Below are 22,176 nucleotides of genomic sequence, written 5' to 3'. Positions count from 1 at the left end.
GTCTCAGCACTCAATACCGTACTTGTCAAAATTCCGCAGGATCACACCCAGCTCCAAGTGCACTGTACCCATTGTTTCTGTCTGCAGGCGGTAACGGTCATTGCCAGAGTACACAAGATCTGGGTTCTTAAGCTGGGGGCCTCCACCAAGGAAGTATTGCACAAATTGATCTTGCAGCGAACCTGAAATTGCATAATATATGTTTTTGTATTTCGCTGTTATAAACTTATGAGAATAGTCCATTTATTCAGGTTCTCTCCTCCTTCCCCTTCCCTCATCTAATCTGTCTGCAGTCTGTAATCTCAATTAAGGCTCTAGTCTCATTTAAGTTCGGTACTGACAATACTACAAAGACAATCTGCACTTCAATGGTTCAGAGCAATACTATCATAACTACCATTGTTGGTACTGCTAGCTGAACAATCATAATCCTTCAGAAATAAGCTCCAATTTATTGGTGCTATATCTTTCTTCTTCTTCTTCTTCTTCTTTTTTTTTGTAGTCAAGTGAAAGCACTTCTTGCAATTTTCACAAAATTGCCATAAAATGAAACTAGGCCTAATATATTTTTATCGGAAAAATTATAATTTAGACATATTAAAGAATAAATATAATCGAAATACACAATATATGGAGAAGCTAAAAAGCAAAATATATATTTGTACAAATATAAGCATCAGAACATCCAGAAGAGTATACACAGAATTTACATGATATGCAATCATTAAGATTTCATTACCATATAAATTGCAATCATTATATTACAATATATTACAAGTCAAACAATTTAATTTAGATTCTGCATACTTCTTTATTTTGCAGCATTCACAAGAGCTAAACAACAGCTACAACTACTGTATATGATTCTGTAACCATACCAGCAGCTGCATATTAAAAGATACCAACCAACCGGTCTCCAGGTGACGCAATCCAATATGTGGTTCCCAGATGCAGTGGGCACGTGGCAGAAGCCGTAACCATATATTTCACTACGGCCGAACTGGTCTTGGTGGTAGACCTGGAGGTGCAGCTTAGGCCAGCCTGCAACACAATGTGTATCACTCACAAAATATGTTGATTCCAATAGTTCATTAGTTATTTAGCCAAAAACATTTCGTACCTTGTATGCCCTTTGTTGCAAAGTGAATGTCTATCGGGTGGCACCAGTAACTGAAAACCTCATACTCGGGGTTGTCAACATGCGTCTGGCCTTCTTTCAGACCTGATATCACCTTCCAACCACCACCTGCATTCCAATTATTTCATTAGTCTTAGTTGGAAATGAATATATGAGAGAGTTTAACTCTTCTCTGTAACAACTTGCAAAAATAGTATAACACTACAAATATGAGCTTATAAAGAAATGGGAGCAAGATTTTGATAACGTGCTTATAGACCTATATTAACTTACATTACATTCAAAAGAGGAATAAATATACTTCATTTACTACAAGTATTAGACTTTAATACTTGTTCCAACATCAGGAGACAATCATAATCAATCATCATCAAGAGAAAATATGATATAACTAAGAAAATAAGTGATACTCTGCTCCATAAAATAGACAGACAGATAGACAGACAGACAGACAGACAGACAGACAGAGACAGACAGAGACAGACAGACAGAGACAGACAGACAGAGACAGACAGAGACAGACAGACAGAGACAGACAGACAGACAGACAGACAGAGAGACAGAGAGACAGATAGACAGATAGATAGATAGATAGATTTATTGATATAGTTCACAAAAGTACAAAACTTAATAATTTAACAAAAGATCTATATACAAATGTAGTTCTACATAATAAATACACAATTTCCTAAACTAATTAATTTATCGCAAATCTCAATAATTTATTGGTTCAAACTTGCACTTACGTCTAGTTTTAATGCATGTTTAAACCAATCGTGATAACCTGATAACCATTAAGACTTTAAACCTTATTTATCTGCTCCTTTTCACAATTTAATTGTAATTTTTAGGTCTTATTTTACATAATAACTTATTATTCCAAATAGGTGAGCAGATGTCGATATACTGTAAGTCATGAACCTGAAATAGCTGAATTGGTACATTCCATATGTAGGTTAATCTTTCTTTCTTGCAATATTTTCTTGTCAGCAGAAACGTTTGCGTAACTTCTATGAAGACTACCGCATACCTGCTTAAACACAAAACTTCACAAGTTGCTTACATAATCAACCTCAATTTAGTTTCATCATTGTGTCGCATGTACTCATTATCGATTCATTGTTATTATGATGACTAATAAATTTATTATGAATGCATTCTTATTAAAATTAAAATATATTAGTTAACCAATTTATAAAGTCAAATTATCTTCTGAACCTTTACTAATTAATATAGCTATTGGAATACATTAATAACTACATTAATTCTCTATTTTCAATTTTTTATTATTTTAAAACCTTGACGTTATTCTATCTTATTTTCAAAACCTGTCTTCTTATCTTATTTAATTAATAATAATTTTTTCTAATTTTAGGAAAATTTAATCTTTGTTGATGCCTATCTCTTAGTAGATAGCTTCGTTCAGTATCTATAGTTTTGATTGAATCTACTTTATTTCTGTTAAAGTTTCTATTTGTCATTTTACCTCTTACTAACTGTTCGTCACCTGCTTCTACTTCATCGGTCAGTATCGCACAGCTCCTCCATATTGTAGCACTTCCTCTCGCGCACCCCGGACTACCAACGGCATGTGGCATTCTTATAAACTGATCTTCACTTGCGCTGACTTTGCCGGTTGATCCACAATTGCTTCTCCTTGTTGTATTTTCACTTGCGCGCCTCAGACTACCCTCACTGGTCGTTCTCTCAGTCTGTACCCCAGCTCCCCAAACAGCATCTTCACTGGTTCCAGCATCTTCTTCCATACTAGGTTTTCCTTCTTCACTCTTCTTTCTTCTAAAGGGATCTGTGAAAACAGTGCTCTCTAGTTTACTTAGGTATGCTCTTATATCATTCACTCCTGTAAGCTCATCAATTCTTCTATTTGTTATTTCTGATTCCTTCTGCCCACTTGATGAGTTACTTTTCTTATCAGTCCTCTCTACGCTTCTACACTTCCTGTTTCATGATGCACTTCTGTTTACGTGTGGTGTAGATGATGCTCTATTTCCACAAGTCTCTATTTCCTTATTTCTGTTCTTGTTGCAGCAGCAAATGTTTTGATTATTTAAGGCCTCTACGTTAACTATGTTTCTGTTTATCTTCATTTTATCTTTTACTAAAGTTGCCCTAAATCCTTTACCTCGAGCTTCTTTTAATATTGGAATTAATTTCTTTCGTTTCTCTCTAATTTCTTTTGCAAAGTCATTTTCTATGAATATATTTGTGCCTTTGAGTTGACGCGTATTGGCAATGATGTGCTCTTTGATAAAGTAACTGTTCAATTTCACAATAATTGGTCTTTTTTTTCCGTTACCTACTCTATACGCGTTATTTATCGCACTTATGTCCAAGTTTAGACTGAAATACTTAGTTAATAATTCTAACACTACGAAACCAGTATCAATTCCTTTTTCATGATTGCACTCTTCAACACCATAAATTACAACATTTTTTAACTATTGATTTTAACTCACCTGCTCTTTAACTTCTTTTCCACTTCAGTGTATCTGTTTACTAATGTATCTATATCATTTGCTACTTTGTTTAGTAGAACACTTGCCTTTAGTCTGTCTTCTCTCGTTTCTTTCATATAGTTTATCCATTCTCTTTGAAACACTTCATCACTGAACACTCTTCCTTCTGTATCTCCAGGACCAGGGTTTAACTCCACATTTCCAATAATCAGTAGAATTGATAAAACAGCCGTGACCACAAATATGTTGATTCTATCAGACACTATTGCATTTTCACCTTTTGAACATCTGCAACACTGCCCTGCATTGAAGCACCCAATTCGCGCCCTGTAAGAATTTAGGTTGCCGCCCATGCTTTCTTCACACGCTAACCTACTTGTATATGCTGCTTACTACACAACCGTTCTTTACGACTGCACTTTGTGAACTGCTCCATAAAATATATAAATGGTACCTACAGCTGCTACTAATTATTTCAATCAATAGAGAAGTATTTACGCATTTTAAGAAGTAGTCATGTTTAGAAGACTGTCAGCAATGTATTAACTATCGGTTTCCAGTTTATCCTGTGACATTTATGGTGGACGAAGTGGTTATCGAACATTTCATATCCTTTCTCAATATTGTAATATAATTATTGCTCCTCTACAGACTATTATTGTTTCAAAAGCTTTGTACATTTCTTGCAGAGGAAAAAAAGATGTGATAAAACATTAATTTAGCCTACGCCTTTGACAAAATTTTCTTAAGTATTTTAGTTAATATTAATAAATCAATTACTCGAATTTTTGTGTATTTAAAGAACATTTGTGTATATTTTAGGAAGAATGTATAACTTTCTTTATACCAAGCACAAGTAAAGTCATTTTAAGCTACAAATGGATATTTAGATATTAAAAAAGACACGTTTTCAACACCCCTGATATCGAAAAGTGTTGCTAGCATATTGGCTGTCATTGATCCAATTTGCATACAAACGTTTTTTACTAAACTAGTTGATTTTCCGACCCAAAACTGAACAAAAGTAGCATAAATATACAGAGGGCAGCATCAACGTAACATAGAACTAAATAAATAATCCTGAATGTTCATTCATAATTGTGATGTACTGCTGAACTGTTTATTTTTATCACATACACTCTATGAGTAAAATACGAAAGAAGGCATAAGACTGATAATCCAACACAGTTTCATACAAAATGCAATTAATGACATTAACAGTATAAGAAAAACTCCTCTTAGCGACTTCACCCCTGGACAATACAGAAATTGGATTTAACATTAATTTTATAAAATATTTTAAGAAAAATAATCCAGCTCCATGTGAACTGAAAGAAAATCGCACTCAAAACAATTCACTGATTAGGCAATTTCCTGAACCAAAACGGCTTCTTATCTACAGAACCTTCACACAGACATTCATCCATTGAGTGTACATGGCAGCTCGAAGCACAATGTTTACTGGCAGAGTCAGATATTCATAGCCCGTTAAGTCAAGAGCATATACTGCTCAAATGCAAATTACAATAACCATCTAATTTTGTCATAAATGATGTTGGAAATGATATCCTTGTGCTGCCACACATCTCTCACACCTTTAAGAAAATTTGCATTAACACGCATTAGTTCTTCTGAAATTGCATATTACCTTACTGATGAAGTGATGACTATCTTAAAAAATTTCTGCAATTAAGCTTAATGCTAATGAGAGATCAGCTGTGTACATTGTAGCAGAGTCTTGTTGAAAAAATGCCTGTGTACTTTCAACATAAGATTATTCTTCTAGGAAATGGTATGATTATTATTTGTGTACTTCTGCGCACTCACGGTATTTTAAAAAAAAAATATATATATATATATATATATATATAGGCTCTACAATGCTGTAAGCATTCACTGTGCACTATACAGAGTGTTTCAAAAATACGGGGCATAATTTCAGGTATGTATTTCCCACATGTAGACAATCAAAATAGTTCATTACAACATGTGTCCGGAAATGCTTCATTTCCGAGTTATGGCCTTCACAACATTGAAATTCACCGGAACGTTTTTCTTTCCGCAGGTCGTTGTCATTACAGAAGATGTTCAAATTGTCCACCTCCTGCTTGAATACAGACCTCACATCGATGTCTCATTGACCTGCGAACACGATCCCAAACTCCAGGAGTATTGTGTATGTCCTCAGAACATGCCACAATTCGATTCTGGAGGGATTCCAAATCAGGCACCGGAGACGAATAAACCAATGATTTTAAATGGCCCCACAAGTAGAAATCGAGAGGGTTCAGATCAGATGAGCGTGGAGGCCAAGCAATTGGGCCACCTCTACCTATCCATCGATCAGGAAACCTTCGATCCAAGTACCGGCAAGCCGTACGACTGAAGTGTGCAGGAGCGCCATCATGCAAGAAGTGAATATGTTGACGATTGATCAGTGGAGTGTCTTCTAAAACATGAGGTATGGTGTTTTCCAGGAAGTTTGTGTACGCCTGCCCCGTAAGTCTGTTTACAAGTACATGGGGTCCAACTAATCAATCACCAATGATACCGGCCCACATGTTGAGGGAGAACCGCACCTGGTGATGAGATGGAACAGTTGCACGTGGGTTTTCATACGCCCATACATGCTGATTGTGGAACTTTGTTATGCCATCTCGTGTGAACTGTGCTTCATCTGTAAATAATACTAGGGCAGGAAAGTTCGGATTTACACCACACTGCTGCAAGAACCACTGACAGAACCTAACTCGTGCAGGGTAATCTGCTGGTGACAGGGCCTGTACACGTTGCAAATGATAAGGATACAATTGATACTCTTTCAACAGTCTCCAGACAGTCGTATGAGGAACATTGACTTGCAACGCTACCCTTAATGTGCTGATAGAAGGAGTCATGTTCACAGCCTCCAGAATCTCCTCCTGTACTTCTGGAGTTGTAGATCTTGGTCGTCCCCTTCCCAAACCAGGAGAGTTAAATTTTCCATACTCGCACAGGCGGTAATGGAGACGTACAAATGTCTTCCGATCTGGACAATGTCGCTGTGGGTACCTCTCCTGGTACAAACGACGAGCCAGCGCAGCATTGCCGTCCGCCTTACCGTACATGAAGTGTACCTCTGCCAGCTCTTGATTTGAATACATGTCGCACAGTCTAACGCCTACACAACACTGAATGTAACCTTCGCCTCGGAATGAACTGTCAGAGTGCCCTCTTAATGTCTCCTTTGACGGCAACGATCTGCGGAAAGAAAAACGTTCCGGTGAATTTCAATGTTGTGAAGGCCCTAACTCGGAAATGAAGCATTTCCGGACACATGTTGTAATGAACTATTTTGGTTGTCTACATGTAGGAAATACATACCTGAAATTATGCCCCGTATTTTTTAAACACCCTGTATACCAATTTTTTGGTCATGCAATGGCATTTCGTATACAAGATTGGATTTCTCTGCACTCCAGTATCTGTTCTGCGTCATTCCACAATAATTCATGTTACATTCAGACACATATATGAACTTATTAGATATACTAAAACAATAAATAAAGTTTTTTTAGCTAATTTATTGCATTTAGGAACATTCTTCATGGCAGTAACAACTAATTGGGAATAAATCACAAATAATTAATTGTTACTGCCATGAAAAATGTTTCTAAATGCAGTAAATAAGCCAAGAAACTTTATTTATTTATTTATTTATTCATTCATTTATTGTTTTAATATATGTAACAAGTCCATAAATGTGTCTGAATGTAAAATGAGTTACTGTGAAATGACCCTTCTGTCGCTAAAATGACAACATAAATAAAACCATGCTTCATCCGTCAAAAAAACGAAATGTGGATCAATAGAACCATTATTAACATTCTTCAACACTCAACTGCAGAAATTTACTATAGCCTACTCACATTATCACGTGGCTGCAATTCCTGAACAGATATTTTATACGATTTTAATTTTAAAAGCTAGATGGCATTCCAAGCCGAGGTTTGCATAATTCCTGTTTCCTGTGCAAGCTTCTGCAAAGATTTCTTTCTAAACTTGCTCCTATCTCATTGACTTTGTCCTCAGTAAGGATACGGTAGTTTACTCTCGGTTTCTTATCAAGAACAGAACCAGTTTCCCTAGACCAATAGGTAAACCAAGAGCTAGATGGTTTCATGAAGTCAAAGAAGATGGGATAAGGATTTTGGAGAGTAGAAACATGGAAAAGGATGTGACAAATAGGGAAGAGTGGAAGCAACGTCTAATAGAAGCCAAGGCCCGATTTGGGCTGAAGAAGAAGAAGAAAAAGGAGGAGGAGGTGCAGGAATACCGGGGAATTTGTTTATAAATATTGCCATCAGACAAGTCTGCACAAAACAACAAAACAACACAAAAATTCTCTGTTTTAAAGTGTACGCCTACTGACTAAAAACACTAACACACAAATATCGCCAAAACACTTGGTTTCACGAAAATCATCGTAACACGCCCGTACATCACACAGACAATGCTTTGACCAAACACTGAAGGACATAAAAATCGGTTAGAGATAGGTCCTTCTTTGCTCAAGCTGTCTGCACTTTAGCGGATGAACATCCCTTTGAATGGGTCCAGAAGAAAGTGCTGGAGCAGGAATTTCTGTGTCAGCTGAGAATAATTCAACCCATTTTCATGGCACTAATACAACTTCTAGACTATATAAAATTAATATGTATCAACATGTGGTAAATATAAATAGTCTATCATCAAATTATTTATCAAAACAAAATTATTAATTTCCAATGGATACCCTCTCATTGCGAAATACATGGAAATGAAACTAGGCCTATGTATCTTATGGCTGAAAAGGATACCAAAATTTTATAGAAATCAGATCAGGAGCTATTCTATCACTCTACAAAATTAACTAGTAGACTATAGTCGCGACGCTGTTATTTCCGGCGTGACTCCACCTCTTTGCTTACATCTTAGGAAGTGAAGGCTCTATAAAGTCTAGGTAGGTAGTATCGTTCGCCATTTTTGTTCTTTCGTTCCCGAGCTACCATACGAGGAATCTATTTGCCACACCGTTAAACATTATCATGTCGTAGCTCCTATGATAATAAATCAAATGCATTGTAATTCAGCAAATAATTGAGCGGCAAATAACGTCGTGTGCTTTCTGCGAATGCCAACGAAAGAGCCAAAATGGCGGGCGATTATATTAAGTATTTATCGAGCCTTAAGAAATGAATAACATCTTCATAAGCGAATCACAAGACGCACACGTTTAAATGTAGCTGACCTGCAACACGATTGGCTGCCGGAAATTAGAGCGACGGGACTATAATTAAGTTGAACATCGCAGAAGGAGCTGGCAGAGCACTTCAAAATGAAAGTAATAACAAGTCATGACAGGTACTTATACAACATAAACATTCAGTACCAAAATACCCCACACGAGGCTGTGCTAATGTTCAGAACAATAACAGGTCATGAGTACTTGGCTGTGTACTTGTACAAAATTGAAATTTTAAGTTCTTCTAGAAGAGAATTCCCACAATGAACAAAGATTACCGTTTCAAATGCTCTGCCTTGACATATCACCATCCAGAGCATTGTACAATAAGGTTAAAAAAGAATGGGCTGGCAACAAATGTCTAAGTTCCAGAAACAAAACAGTGTGCATGCCCATCTCCTTGAAGCTCCAGTTCACAAGACGACACATTTAAACTATGTAAATGTGTTGTACTTTGTTATAAAATATGTTATAAGATAAAAACAAAGGGTTGATTCTAGCTGCAACAGGGCCTCGCAAGAGTGAAATAGCAATAAAATTGATAAATATGAGGCGTGTTCTTAAAGTAAGTTCAAAAGGGTGCAGAAAGTAACCAGTAAGATATTTACAAACCATTTTTGTTGCAGTATATTCCCCACACTTCAATTACTTCTCAACATAATCTCCACCATTATTGAGGCATTTATCGAGTCGTGGCACAAGTCTTTCTATCCCCTCATTGTAGAATTCCTCCGCCTGCGATGCGAACCACTCCTGCACTGCTGTTTTCACTTCATCGTCGCCATCAAAATGTTGACCACCGAGGAACTTCTTGAGGTGCAGGAAGCGATGAAAGTCACTCAGAGCCAAATCCGGGTTCTAGAGGGGATGGTCAATTTGTTCCCAGCCAAATTTCGAGATGAGATTTTGGGTGTCGTCGCCATCAAAACGTTGACCAGCGAGGAACTTCTTGAGGTGCAGGAAGAGATAAAAGTCACTTGGAGCCAAATCCGGGCTGTAGGGGGGATGGTCAATTTGTTCCTGTCCTCATGAATTTTTTCATCGACAGCAGGCACCAAATCGTCATTGACCAAAGATGGCCGATCGGTACGCTGCTCGTCACGCACAGAGACGCGGCCCTCGAACTTCCTAACCCATCTCCTGGCCATTCCATCACTAATGGCATCATCACCATACACCTCACAAAATTGACGATGAATGTTAGCTGGTTTGATGTTTCTCGCATTCAAGAAACAGATAACAGACCGCATCTCACAGTCGGCGGGGTGCTCGATCACTTTAACATTTGAACTAATCACAACTAACCACACACACGGACTGAAGCTCTGAAACTCCATGCACAGCTTGCCTGAGGACTGAAGAAGAAAACACGCATGCGCAAAATAACGATTGCAGCGATGCGACGGCTATAATTGAAAACGGAACTTACTTTAAGAACACGCCTCGTACTAAGTCTTTCGAAACGGGGTAGGTCTGTAACATTTATCGAAACGAAGACAAATAAGAAAGTTACATAATAAACAGGATTAAAACATGAGCCACTGTAGCATCATAGGTGGCTTAAGCATGGATCTAAATATTGATCGGTGTAGCTAACCTAGAAGTGATTATTTAATACGTGAAATATAGAGGTAGAACAATTGAAAATGCATATTTTACTCCATTTAATATAAGGCACACCAAAAGCCTAACTAACCTAACCTGTCACAGATTCGTATATGCAAGGCATATGAAAAGCCGAAACTAAAATAGCCTAACCTAACTTATCAAAGATTTCCTCATCATAGAACTTAGAAAAATGGAAGTTTCAGTGTCGCGTGCTATAGAAAAGCCGAGCAATTTTCAGTGCTAATAATTTGTGTGCACAGGGAAATGTACAAGAATGTTTTAAATAATAATATGCAATTGATTTGTTTTCTATGTATGTGTATAGCTTTACTATTAGCTGATGACTATTTATTTAATAAATTAAGCTATTTAAAAGTAACCATTATTTCCATAAGATGTTACGCTATATTCTTCGTTTTACTCATACTTAATTTACTTTGTTTTAAACCATTCATTTCTTCCCGCCTCTGTGTTATTCACAGATTTAGCGGTAACAAAGTACATCAGGTCCAGGTTCTGAAATCATTGGGGCGGAGCTGTTCTGTAAAGAGGTGCCATAAATATAACTACCTGCATGTATTCCCCACTTGCAAAATAAACTCTGGTTCGGGAATTTGCTAGCTCCAATTATCTGTCCTATTATATGGACTTCTGCCATTCCAAAACAATACCATCAACATAAAACAACACCATTACAAAAAAAACAATTTCGAAAGCAAATCGATTGTGTACATAGTACATTCAACATCGTATCGATCTGCATCAGAGTAACCAAGTGAATTCTTGAAAACTCGCTATGAAATAGTACAGAAGTAGCTAAATTATCATACAAAACATATTATTTTGTCACCATAAGAGTTTTTAAAACAGTTATAGCACGATAATCAACACCTATATCAACAATAATAATTTCAAAATGATCTGCTAAACTTAAACAGAAATACACAAGAGCTAGCGAAAAATCCGCTGTATTGGCGACACTGACTTATAGGCATGAAAATTAGTGCTGCCAACAAAATTTTATAGAGACTACAACCCTAGATTCAAATGAAAATCCCTAGATGAAAAAATTTGTACCTGCCTAGATCACAGAATACCAGATGGCTCAAGCCTGTACCAGAGCGGGTAGAAGAGAAAGTGTGGTAACTCTGCTAGAGTCTAATGGGACTTTTAAATCCTCTGCTGTGCTTATAACGAGTGCACCTCTGCACATGTGTGGACATTGTGCCAACTGTCATACATCTATGACACAGTACATGAAGGTAGGCCACTAGGGGGAACCCAAGAGGTGGAACTTAAACTGAGAGGATTCGATCCGACATCGGGATGGGAATCCGGCGTGGCTTAATGGATAAAGCGTCAGCACGTAGAGCTGAAAACCTGGATTCAAATCCCGGTGCCGCACAGTGTGCAATTTTCCTAATCTAGCTGGACAAAATTCATTTTTCGACATTAATTCTGCAGTGCTTGGGAAAAGTGACATAAGTCAGTTTCCACAAATCTTTTTTGATAATTTATTGACAACTTACGGAACATCTGCTCGCTTGGAAAAAAAATACGTAAGTATTTCTCCCATTACAATAATTCATACCTACAGAAAAAAAATCAAATCGACATAAACCAGTGTAAGTTGTCAATAAATTATCAAAAAAGGTTTGTGGAAACTGACTTATGTCACTTTTCCCAAGCACTGCAGAATTTCACTGTATATTTTTATGAATTTATATTCCTAACTGTACAAGGCATCTTGTGAAGACAATGCGCGATCTTTCTCCCGGGTATTTATTTGTTTTATAGTAGCGTATACATTGCTATTTGCAGACAGTTGAATCCATACTCCTCAGTTGCAATAAAGAGTGCTTTGTTGAAAGTCATATTAAGTGCTAGTAAATTGTGCTTTCTTGTCTTTTTTGACATGGAATTTCTAATTCAGGTATGTGCTTCAATATAATATGTAATTTAGGTAAATTACTAAATTAGAACATCCAATGTGGCCTTTATTTCAAATGAATATTTATATAATTTTTTCCATAAACTCTGGCTTTAACATGAGTTACAAAATACTAGCCGTTAGTAGATGTCAAAATAATTGCATATTTATACTCCGAAAACATTTCATGTGTAAAATATTTTTTGGTTGGTTGCGTATAGCTGCGAACCTAACCGGTATTAATTATTTTCAGTGGCGTGGCGGGCTATATCCCGCCGGCAGCTTTTTGAAGTTTGGTGCTGGAGTAGTGCTGAATCAAGGAATAACGAGGTTTTAAATAATATTATAGCTCCATTAGGACTGAAAGACATTCCCAGTAATATTGAAAATAAAATTAAGAACACCATCAGCCAGTTTTCATCGAAAATTCTGTCCCACTGGTTAAAGCGCAATAGAAGTAAGGAAAGATTTTTAAAAATATAATGCAAATTAATATTCTGGAACCTACCAAGGTTCTTATTGGGGACAAACAAGTAGAAGTGCATCAACAGCTACTTATGACCATGGTTAATGGTAAAATTTGTAATGCCCCAACAGAAGAATAAGACGTCTTAAAAACACTATATATGCGGTGCACTTCCCAAAGATATGAACAAGGACCCAGCGAAGAAGGAAACAAACGTTGCTGACCCCACAACTTATGGTTTCGGTCTCTCCACACTTCAGGCTTGGATTCGTTGTTTTGAATGTCTTTTATATCTCGCCTACAGATTAGATATTAAAAAATCAGAGCTGAAACTAACAAATCGAAGTGCGAGTCCAGAAAGAAAACAATTAGAGAAAAATTCCGAAGTGAACTGGGTCTTCTGGTTGATATAATGAAATGACGGTAATACGGCAAGAAGATTTTTAAAAAATGCCACCCAAAGTGCTAACATAACAGGAATAAATGAAGCGACTCTGTGTGATTCTGCAAACATTATCGTGTGGATTTGACATAAATGTAGATGCATTTCAGCAGTTCGCAACAGAAACAAAAAACTTGTACATGTAACTTTATGAGTGGTACTTTATGCCTGCATAAAATATTAGTGCATGGCCCGGCCATAATCAAGTCATATATTGTGCCTATAGGACAGTTATCCGAAGAAGCTCAAGAGGCAAGAAATAAGAATTTGAGACAATACAGATTAAGTCATACTAGAAAAATGTCCAGACTTTCTACAACTGAAGACTTGTTATCAATGCTGTTAATCTCATCAGATCCCGTTATTTCAACAATAAGGAAACTGCTAGCAAGAAAGGGCGGAAGTTTATCATCATAATCCGCAGCCTTTTGTTGAGCCCTCCCGAACCAAACAACACAGCCCATGGCCGCGCTTTTGAAGATTCGACTAGCTCCAGTCATTCAGGCAGCGAATGAGGTAATGGATTTAAAGCAATTTATTTTCGCAGAAAACTAGTAGATGCATGCAGACAACATAATCCTCATTGATGTCAGCACTATTACTGTAAAAATTTGCTATAAATTTCGCAATATTGTACCTGTTTAATCAAATTACTTCATAAATGAGCAAAGAATGACTGATTATATCCCATCTTACATAAAATTACCTTTAACTTTCAAACACTAATGAATATGCCATGAATTCATAATTTTTTATTGAAAGTAAATTTTCAAGGATAAGGGAAGTGTTTATATTCAATTTAAATATGTTTATTCGAGATTTATATAAGGGTATAAAGGAATTTAAGAACGGATATCAGCCAAGGGTAAACGTGATCAAGGATGAGAATGGTGACTTGCTTGCAGACTCTCCATCAATCCTAAACAGATGGAAAAACTATTTTGCGCAACTACTAAATGTACATAGGCCAAATAGAAATGATCGGGACGAAATTGAAATACAAACTGCTGAGCAATTTATACCCGAACCCACGCTTTCAGAAGTCGAAATTGCGATAGAAAATCTGAAAAAGTACAAGTCTCCAGGTATCGATCAAATTCCAGCAGAATTAATACAAGAGCGTAGAAGTGCATTATATAGCGAAATTTATAAACTTGTACTTGCTATTTGGGAAAAGCAAATTGTACCAGAACAATGGAAGAAGTCCATAATTGTACCTATTTTTAAAATGGGGAACAAAACCAACTGTGGTAACTTTCGAGGAATATCACTTTTGTTGACGTCGTACAAAATTTTGTCGAATATCCTTTGAGAAGATTAACTCCGTACGTAGATGAAATTATTGGGGATCATCAGTGCGGTTTTCGGCGTAATAGATCGACTATTGATCAGATTTTTTGTATTCGACAGATAATGGAGAAAAAATGGGAGTATAAGGGTACAGTACATCAGTTATTCATAGACTTCAAAAAGGCATATGACTCGGTTAAGAGGGAAGTATTATATGATATTCTTATTGAATTTGGTATTCCCAAGAAACTAGTTTGATTAATTAAAATGTGTCTCAGTGAAACATACAGCAGAGTCCGTATAGGCCAGTTTCTATCTGATGCTTTTCCAATTCACTGCGGGCTAAAGCAGGGAGATGCACTATCACCTTTACTTTTTAACTTTGCTTTAGAATATGCCATTAGGAAAGTTCAGGATAACAGGCAGGGTTTAGAATTGGACGGGTTACATCAGCTTCTTGTCTATGCGGATGACGTGAATATGTTAGGAGAAAATACACAAACGATTAGGGAAAACACGGAAATTTTACTTGAAGCAAGTAAAGCGATCGGTTTGGAAGTAAATCCCGAAAAGACAAAGTATATGATTATGTCTCGTGACCAGAATATTGTACGAAATGGAAATATAAAAATTGGAGATTTATCCTTCGAAGAGGTGGAAAAATTCAAATATCTTGGAGCAACAGTAACAAATATAAATTACACTCAGGAGGAAATTAAACGCAGAATAAATATGGGAAATGCGTGTTATTATTCGGTTGAGAAGCTCTTATCATCCAGTCTGCTGTCCAAAAATCTGAAAGTTAGAATTTATAAAACAGTTATATTACCGGTTCTTCTGTATGGCTGTGAAACGTGGACTCTCACTCTGAGAGAGGAACATAGGTTAAGGGTGTTTGAGAATAAGGTGCTTAGGAAAATATTTGAGGCTAAGCGGGATGAAGTAACAGGAGAATGGAGAAAGTTACACAACACAGAACTGCACGCATTGTATTCTTCACCTGACATAATTAGGAACATTAAATCCAGACGTTTGAGATGGGCGGGGCATGTAGCACATATGGGCGAATCCAGAAATGCATATAAAGTGTTAGTTGGGAGACCGGAGGGAAAAAGACCTTTAGGGAGGCCGAGACGTAGATGGGAGGATAATATTAAAATGGATTTGAGGGAGGTGGGATATGATGATAGAGACTGGATTAATCTTGCACAGGATAGGGACCGATAGCGGGCTTATGTGAGGACGGCAATGAATCTTCGGGTTCCTTAAAAGCTATTTGTAAGTAAGTAAGTATAGTTATTAATTTTGTCTAAATTCACCCCTATAAAGAGGTAGTTTTTTTCTTATTTAAACGTAAGTAGAGTTTGTCCACAGTTCAAATACACAACATTTAAGTTGTTCATAAAGTTTAATTAAATTATGTTAGATAGAAAAAAATTAATTTTGTCTAAATTCACCCCCTATAAAGGGTTAGTTTTCCTTACATAAACGTAATCAGAGTTTGTAATCATATCAAATACATTACCTTTAAGTTCTGTATAAAGTTTCATGAAAATATGTTAGAAAGAAATGAAATCATTAATTTATTCTAAATTCACCCCCTACGAAAGGGTAGTTTCCCTCACATAAACGTAATCAGAGTTGGTAATCATATCAAATACGTTACCTTTAAGTTATGTATAAAGTTTCATGGAAATCTGTTACATAGAAGAGAAGCTATTAATTTTGTCCAGCTAGATTAAGGAAATTGCACACTGTGTGTCGGAGAGAATTTTTCTCTGTTCCACTCTTCCGTCATCATATGATGACGAAGAATTTCTGCACTGAAATATCATATGCACTTCGGTACATCGTAGTATACTCTCACTGGATGTCTCATCTGATAAGCTACTTTCTGAAAAACAGGCACATGCATTGCATTAATTGTTTTTTGTTGTTTTTTTTTAATTATCTACTGAAACATTTTTTTATCCTTATGTTCAACAGTATGTTCATATTTTTTTCTAATCTGAAACGTATGTTAATAAGGTGATTTTTGTTTTACTTTATAAATCATCTTGCGATCCCTTTGAGCTCTTTGCACGACCCCCCCCCCCCCCGGGGGATTGCAACCCACACTTTTGAAATTACTGACATAAAAGTTCTTCATTACAGAAATTTCGCACGCTCTTGGAGTCTGTGCACCACAGTTTGAGAAATATATCCTTCACAGCTCATAAGGATATGGAATAGCCTGTTTATTTACTTACAGTATAAATATTTTGTGCAGTCAAACTGTAATAATATTCACAACTCAATGGTGCTGGCTGGTACTCATACTCATTTACCATTAGGCCTATCGAACAAAAATATAATTAGTCTTGATCAGTGACGGCGGTAGGGGTGGGCGAGGGAGGACTCTCTTCCAACCAAAATTTTTCCTGTTCACCCTAAAAGAACAATTAATACATTTCAAATGTAATAAATCTTGTGCAAAGTACAGTACTAACAATAGTCGCTGTGCCTGTAAAAGTGGCTATGTACACTTTTTAGAAAAATCAGTTATGTGCATTTAAAATAATAATAATAATAATAATAATAATAATAATAATAATAATAATAGGCTAAAAATAATAATAATAATAATAATAATAATAATAATAATAATAATAATAATAATAATAATAATAATAATATGTCTCTGATTGAGATTCTGGTTGATATGTACATCTATTATTATCAGACAGTACATCTCACTTGACGGTATGTGTCAGAGAAAGAACAATTGTTTGTATGCATCTGAAGTCTGATTAATGTAATATGTAGCTAATTGGCGATGTATGCAATGGAGGAGGAAAGGAACTGGCCACCCTACCCTATTATCTCCTGGCCTAGTTGCCTCGAAAGTGGTACTTTGTTGGTATCACGTGTGAGGTTCAGACCTGTCTTCGGACAGTTGACTAAACAACAACAACAATAATAATAATAATAATAATATTTATTTTTCAAAAACGAGTGTACAAGGCCTGGATATGACGTCGCTAAGTTAGATAATATACGCACGCACACATACATTCACATATGCACAAACAAACTTAGCACAAATAAATATAGACAAATAAATCTGTAGTGCTCGGGAAAAGTGGCACATGTCAAAAATGTTAATTTTACAGAAGGAAAAAAGCTGTCTTCACACTGGTTTATGTCGATTTGATTTTCTTCTATATGAATTATTGTAATGGGAGAAATACTTATGTCTCCTTTCCCAAGCCAGCAGATGTTCCGTCAGTTGTCAATAAATTATTTAAAAAATGTTTGTGGAAACTGATTTATGCCACTTTTCCCAAGCACTGCAGAAATAATTATAAGCAAATAAATATACATAGGCAAATAAACAAACACTAAGAAATAAACAGAGTACGGTATGATGTATGTTAACACATTTATATCAGAACAAAAAGAATACTTAAAATACAATGAGAAAAATTAAGATATAAAGAAAGAGTTACATTTCTAAAATACAATATTTACATCACATTCAATGAATTCATTCACTGAATAGAACTTTCTATTTAGCAACCACCTATGTACGAGTATACAGGAATTTCTGTAGTAGCAAGTCTCCATGCCAGGGAAATGATAAATATATTGAAGAAATGGAAAACGCGTTGTTCAGTATAGGTTAGAAATTGGATTAATAAGAGAAATACACGACCACTGACTATTACAAATAGAATAAGTAAAATCTTCAAGCAGATTTAATAATTCTTATCGCAAATGTAATAAAATATAAGCGAGTCTGATTTACCATAATTGAAAATGACTATCTTGAAGCTGTTACAGTTCCCCCACAAAAATCTATCAACCACATTGAACCATGCCAGTTTCGGCGATAAATGTCATCCCTTCAAGCAATGCTCTTCTCTTCTTAATCCCTCTTATCTTCCTCACTTCTTTTCTATCTACAGTTTAATGGTTTTATATTATTTTTCATAGGCTATCTCATCTGTGTCCACGTTAAAATCTCTGCTGTTCAATTCTTCAATGAACTCTTCCTTTCTTTACAGCTTCCTTTGCATTTCTATTACGAAACTTTGGAGTTTCTACAATGCGCAGGCCTTCGTGAATTTCATACAACTTCAGAAACTCAAATATTTGGTCATTATTTCACTTACTGCTGTTTCCTATTATTTTTACGTTCCTAGTAGAACTGAAAAACAATCAGCTGTTAATTTAACGCTCTTAAAACAGCTGTTAATTTAAATTCCCACTCTTTTCTCCTTGAATTCAAATTATCAAGTGACGTTCACACTTTTCAAGTGTCCTTTCAAGTCAAGTAAAAAGTAGAAAGGGATCCAACTTCACTTGAAACTTGAATTCAAGCCGTTAATTGATTTCAAGTCAACTTGAAACATAGTTCACACTTTTCAAGTTCGTCTTTTCAAGTGACTTGAAAAGTGTGAACGAGGCTTAACTCGCAAAATAACTGAATGTCGCCCCCAATTCCACCACCCCCTCATCCGGGAGGACATCCCAACGGCACCTGTTAGGAGTCGTCACAACTCGAGAAAATGCCTCCGCCTCTTCAGATGAATCCCTACTACCAGTGTAGATCAGGCATAGCCTGTATGGACGGACTGTCTGTACGTCAGTACACTGGGACCTCCACTTGAGTCTGGGACGCTCTGCACAGGCAGATGTGCCAGCAAGCCCCGTTTTTCGCTGATGGTGACACCAGCATGTAGAGAATTATAAGTATAGACATTGCACATCGGTACCTTTGATGTAGTAGTGCCTTATTTCAGTGACCTTCAAACCAGCTCTATCTGCATCATCAGGAGGTTCTGCCTTTTCCCTAGAGTTGGCGCTGATATCGCACCAGCAGTCGACATCAGAAATACTTTTCAGCAGACTTGCCAGCGAATCAGGATTGCTGTTCCACCATTCATGGGTGCTCGATCACACTGACTTCTAGTGCTTGAAAATGGAATTATATGCTAACGGAGCGCATGCGCACAGAAAAACAGACCGGGGAAATTCGCTCAGTGTCCATTCTTTATCACATCTATTCGCTGGTGAGACGTTGGACACAGAGCACAGTATAAAGAAGATACAGTAGGGGTAACTAGGCCATTTCGTGGGAACGAATTGTAAGTGCACATGTCACAAAACGGAATGTAATATCTAGGAATGTGATTTTTAGGTGCTAAAAAATGAGAAAATATTTATTTTTTATGTGCTAAAATTTTTAAAAATATCTGCTGAAAACATAAAAAAAAATATTTTATAACAGCTTAAAACGTTTTTTCTGTTAATACTAGTTTTTTGGAGAAAAAGTGCAGAGGTACTCACCAATCGTAGCTAATTTTCAAATGCTTGGAAGTTACAGTGCACTATAAACGTTTTCTCCAAATTCTCCACCAGAAATCTGTGTTGGCTGTCATGGAAGAAAGCCTTATATTGGGAGAAAGACCTTTCCACGTCACATGAAGTTAGTATTTAAAGAGAAGAATATCACTAACACTTACGTCATCATAATCAAATGCTACTTCTTCACCCTCCAAGACCTTAGCTATGTCACACATTTGAAACCCATTGTTTTTTTAACACGCGTCTGAATTTGTTTTTCAAAGTTTCCATTTTAGAGCCCCTGAGTGAGTTTAATTTTCTGTCGACATTGCGCACTTGTACGGTTTCTGCCAAGACTAAAGATTATTATTATTTTTTTTGGTCCTACAGAATATATCTGTTATGGTAGCAATTAATATTAGAGGAGAAAAATTCTATGTCTGTTATGGTAGCAATTAATATTAGAGGAGAAAAATTCTAGCAACTGTGCATATTTCTGTACAGATTACTGTGCACATTACTGTGGAATCCCAGCTACTAAGTCACTCAACTGAGTGTGCTTCTTATATAATGGCAGTTGACTTAATAAAATGTCAACATACATGCCCAACTTGGAGTCAGGCCACAAAGGGAAAAACACTGGAGGAGAGGAGTTCGATCTGGTGCTGTGGATTGGACTTCAGCGTAGCTCAATGGTGAGAGTGCTTGGTACGTAGAACCAAAGACCCGGGTTTAATCCTTGGTGCCAGAGCGAATTTTTCTCCTCTAATATTAATTCTGCCAAGATGTTTGTTGTTACTTCTAATCTTTTTATTGAATCGCATAAAAAACTGAGATTGGCAGAAATGTACGCTAAGTCACTTTTTACAAACTTGTCATTTAGCAAATTTTGCATTATTTCTATCAATGATGAGTCTTCTTTGTCCAGTTCATCTATTACTGACTTAACACTCTCAAAATTATTTGCATAGTACACCACAGTGGAAAGCCAAGTACCCCAGCGAGTAATTATGGAGTGGATGGTAGTTGGAGACCTGAATTTTTCTTTTTGTAAAGATCAATTCTAGTTGGGGCCTTGACAAATACTTTCCTTCCGTTAGATACCAGTTTGTCTACATTAGGATAAAGGGTTCGGACACTTTCACACACTCTGTGTAAACCATGCACAACACAAGTCACGTGAATCATTTTTCGAAAGCTCACACATAGGGCTTCTGCAGCTTTCTGCATGTAAGATGTGGCATCCATAAGTAAAAGTAATACACTATCATACTGTACTCTATTTGGCCATAGTAACTGCATAGATTCGTTGAATAATCTAGTAATGGTAATATGATTTGTTGCTGTCATCTCTTTGTACACCAGCAAATATGTACATTTGCACATTGCTTCATTATCTTTTAGGTCACCAATAACAACATTTCCCACTTTTCTATCACTTGCGTCTCGTCTATGCCCACCATATTTTTTCAATTTCAAATACTTTTCTAATACGCCCCAATATTTCTTCGTAGCCCTTTGGAAGATATCATTTTCTTAATGTGGTTTGGTTGGGGGATCAATATTTGTATACTTAACCAGAAAATTTCGAAGCTGTGGATTGTTTATGAAGGGGAATATCCGCTAAAACAAAAGCTTTGCATAAATCCGAATAAAATTCCTGTTGCTTGGAAAATTCTGAACTAGAAGAGTAACCTGTCTGCCCAATTAGCTACTGCTTGGAACAAACTGTACGCGAAGCAGCAAGACATATGCTTCTTACCAGACAAATGTTGTGTAACTTGGGATTGCTGATTCGCCTTTATACTTTTACCACAAGGTTGACAAAATAGTCCTTTGTTATCCGTTGTAAATACGTCTTTAAATTCCTTGACATATTGCTGCAGGCGAGAACTTACACCACTCTTCACTTTAGGCATTTCGGCACATTAACATACACTAACTCGTTCACTAACTGAGATCTGAATTACACTGGCTGACCTCAAGCAGTTCACTCTTGTTTGTGCATGACTATGGAGCATGACATCATGCAAGGGAAATCCCAGTTGATGTCTACCTAAGTCACTTTGAGAGAGGAACAGAAGTTAAAGGTGTTCAAGAATAAGGTGCTTAGGAAAATATTTGGAGCTAAGAGGAATGAACGCAGAACTGCACGCATTATATTCTTCACCTGACATAATTAGGAACATTAAATCTTGGCTTTTCGACGTTTGAGATGGGCAGGGCATGTAGCA

At 36.5% G+C, this 22,176-nt stretch overlaps 2 protein-coding genes across 4 annotated transcripts in view; one reads left to right on the top strand and one right to left on the bottom strand.

Annotated features, from left to right (window-relative positions):
• Positions 1-3: 3 nt before the first annotated feature.
• Positions 4-11,417, bottom strand: LOC138696283 (B9 domain-containing protein 2-like). Of its 3 annotated transcripts, none has more exons than XM_069821020.1 (4): positions 11,057-11,394; positions 1,121-1,246; positions 907-1,041; positions 4-182 (listed from the first exon to the last, which is right to left on the bottom strand). In XM_069821020.1, the coding sequence occupies exons 1-4, from the start codon at positions 11,142-11,144 to the stop codon at positions 4-6; spliced, it is 528 nt and encodes a 175-aa protein (XP_069677121.1). In that variant the 5' UTR covers positions 11,145-11,394. The 3 variants fall into 3 exon arrangements, with proteins under 3 accessions (XP_069677121.1, XP_069677122.1, XP_069677123.1); XM_069821021.1 differs by having other exon boundaries at positions 42-182; positions 911-1,041; positions 11,057-11,415; XM_069821022.1 differs by having other exon boundaries at positions 54-182; positions 879-1,041; positions 11,057-11,417.
• A 2,354-nt stretch (positions 11,418-13,771) lies between these two features.
• The window catches only part of LOC138696282 (uncharacterized), a 145,816-nt gene continuing 137,411 nt past the window's right edge, over positions 13,772-22,176 (top strand). The window contains exon 1 of the mRNA XM_069821018.1: positions 13,772-13,840. Coding sequence (XP_069677119.1) covers positions 13,787-13,840 — 54 coding nt within the window. The 5' untranslated portion in view covers positions 13,772-13,786. The remainder of the gene's footprint in view (positions 13,841-22,176) is intronic.

This window comes from Periplaneta americana, chromosome 3 (assembly GCF_040183065.1).
Source record: "Periplaneta americana isolate PAMFEO1 chromosome 3, P.americana_PAMFEO1_priV1, whole genome shotgun sequence".
NCBI lineage: Eukaryota > Metazoa > Arthropoda > Insecta > Blattodea > Blattidae > Periplaneta > Periplaneta americana.
The sequence above is the reverse complement of the archived record's forward strand: the minus strand, read 5'-3'. Positions and strand labels throughout refer to the sequence as shown.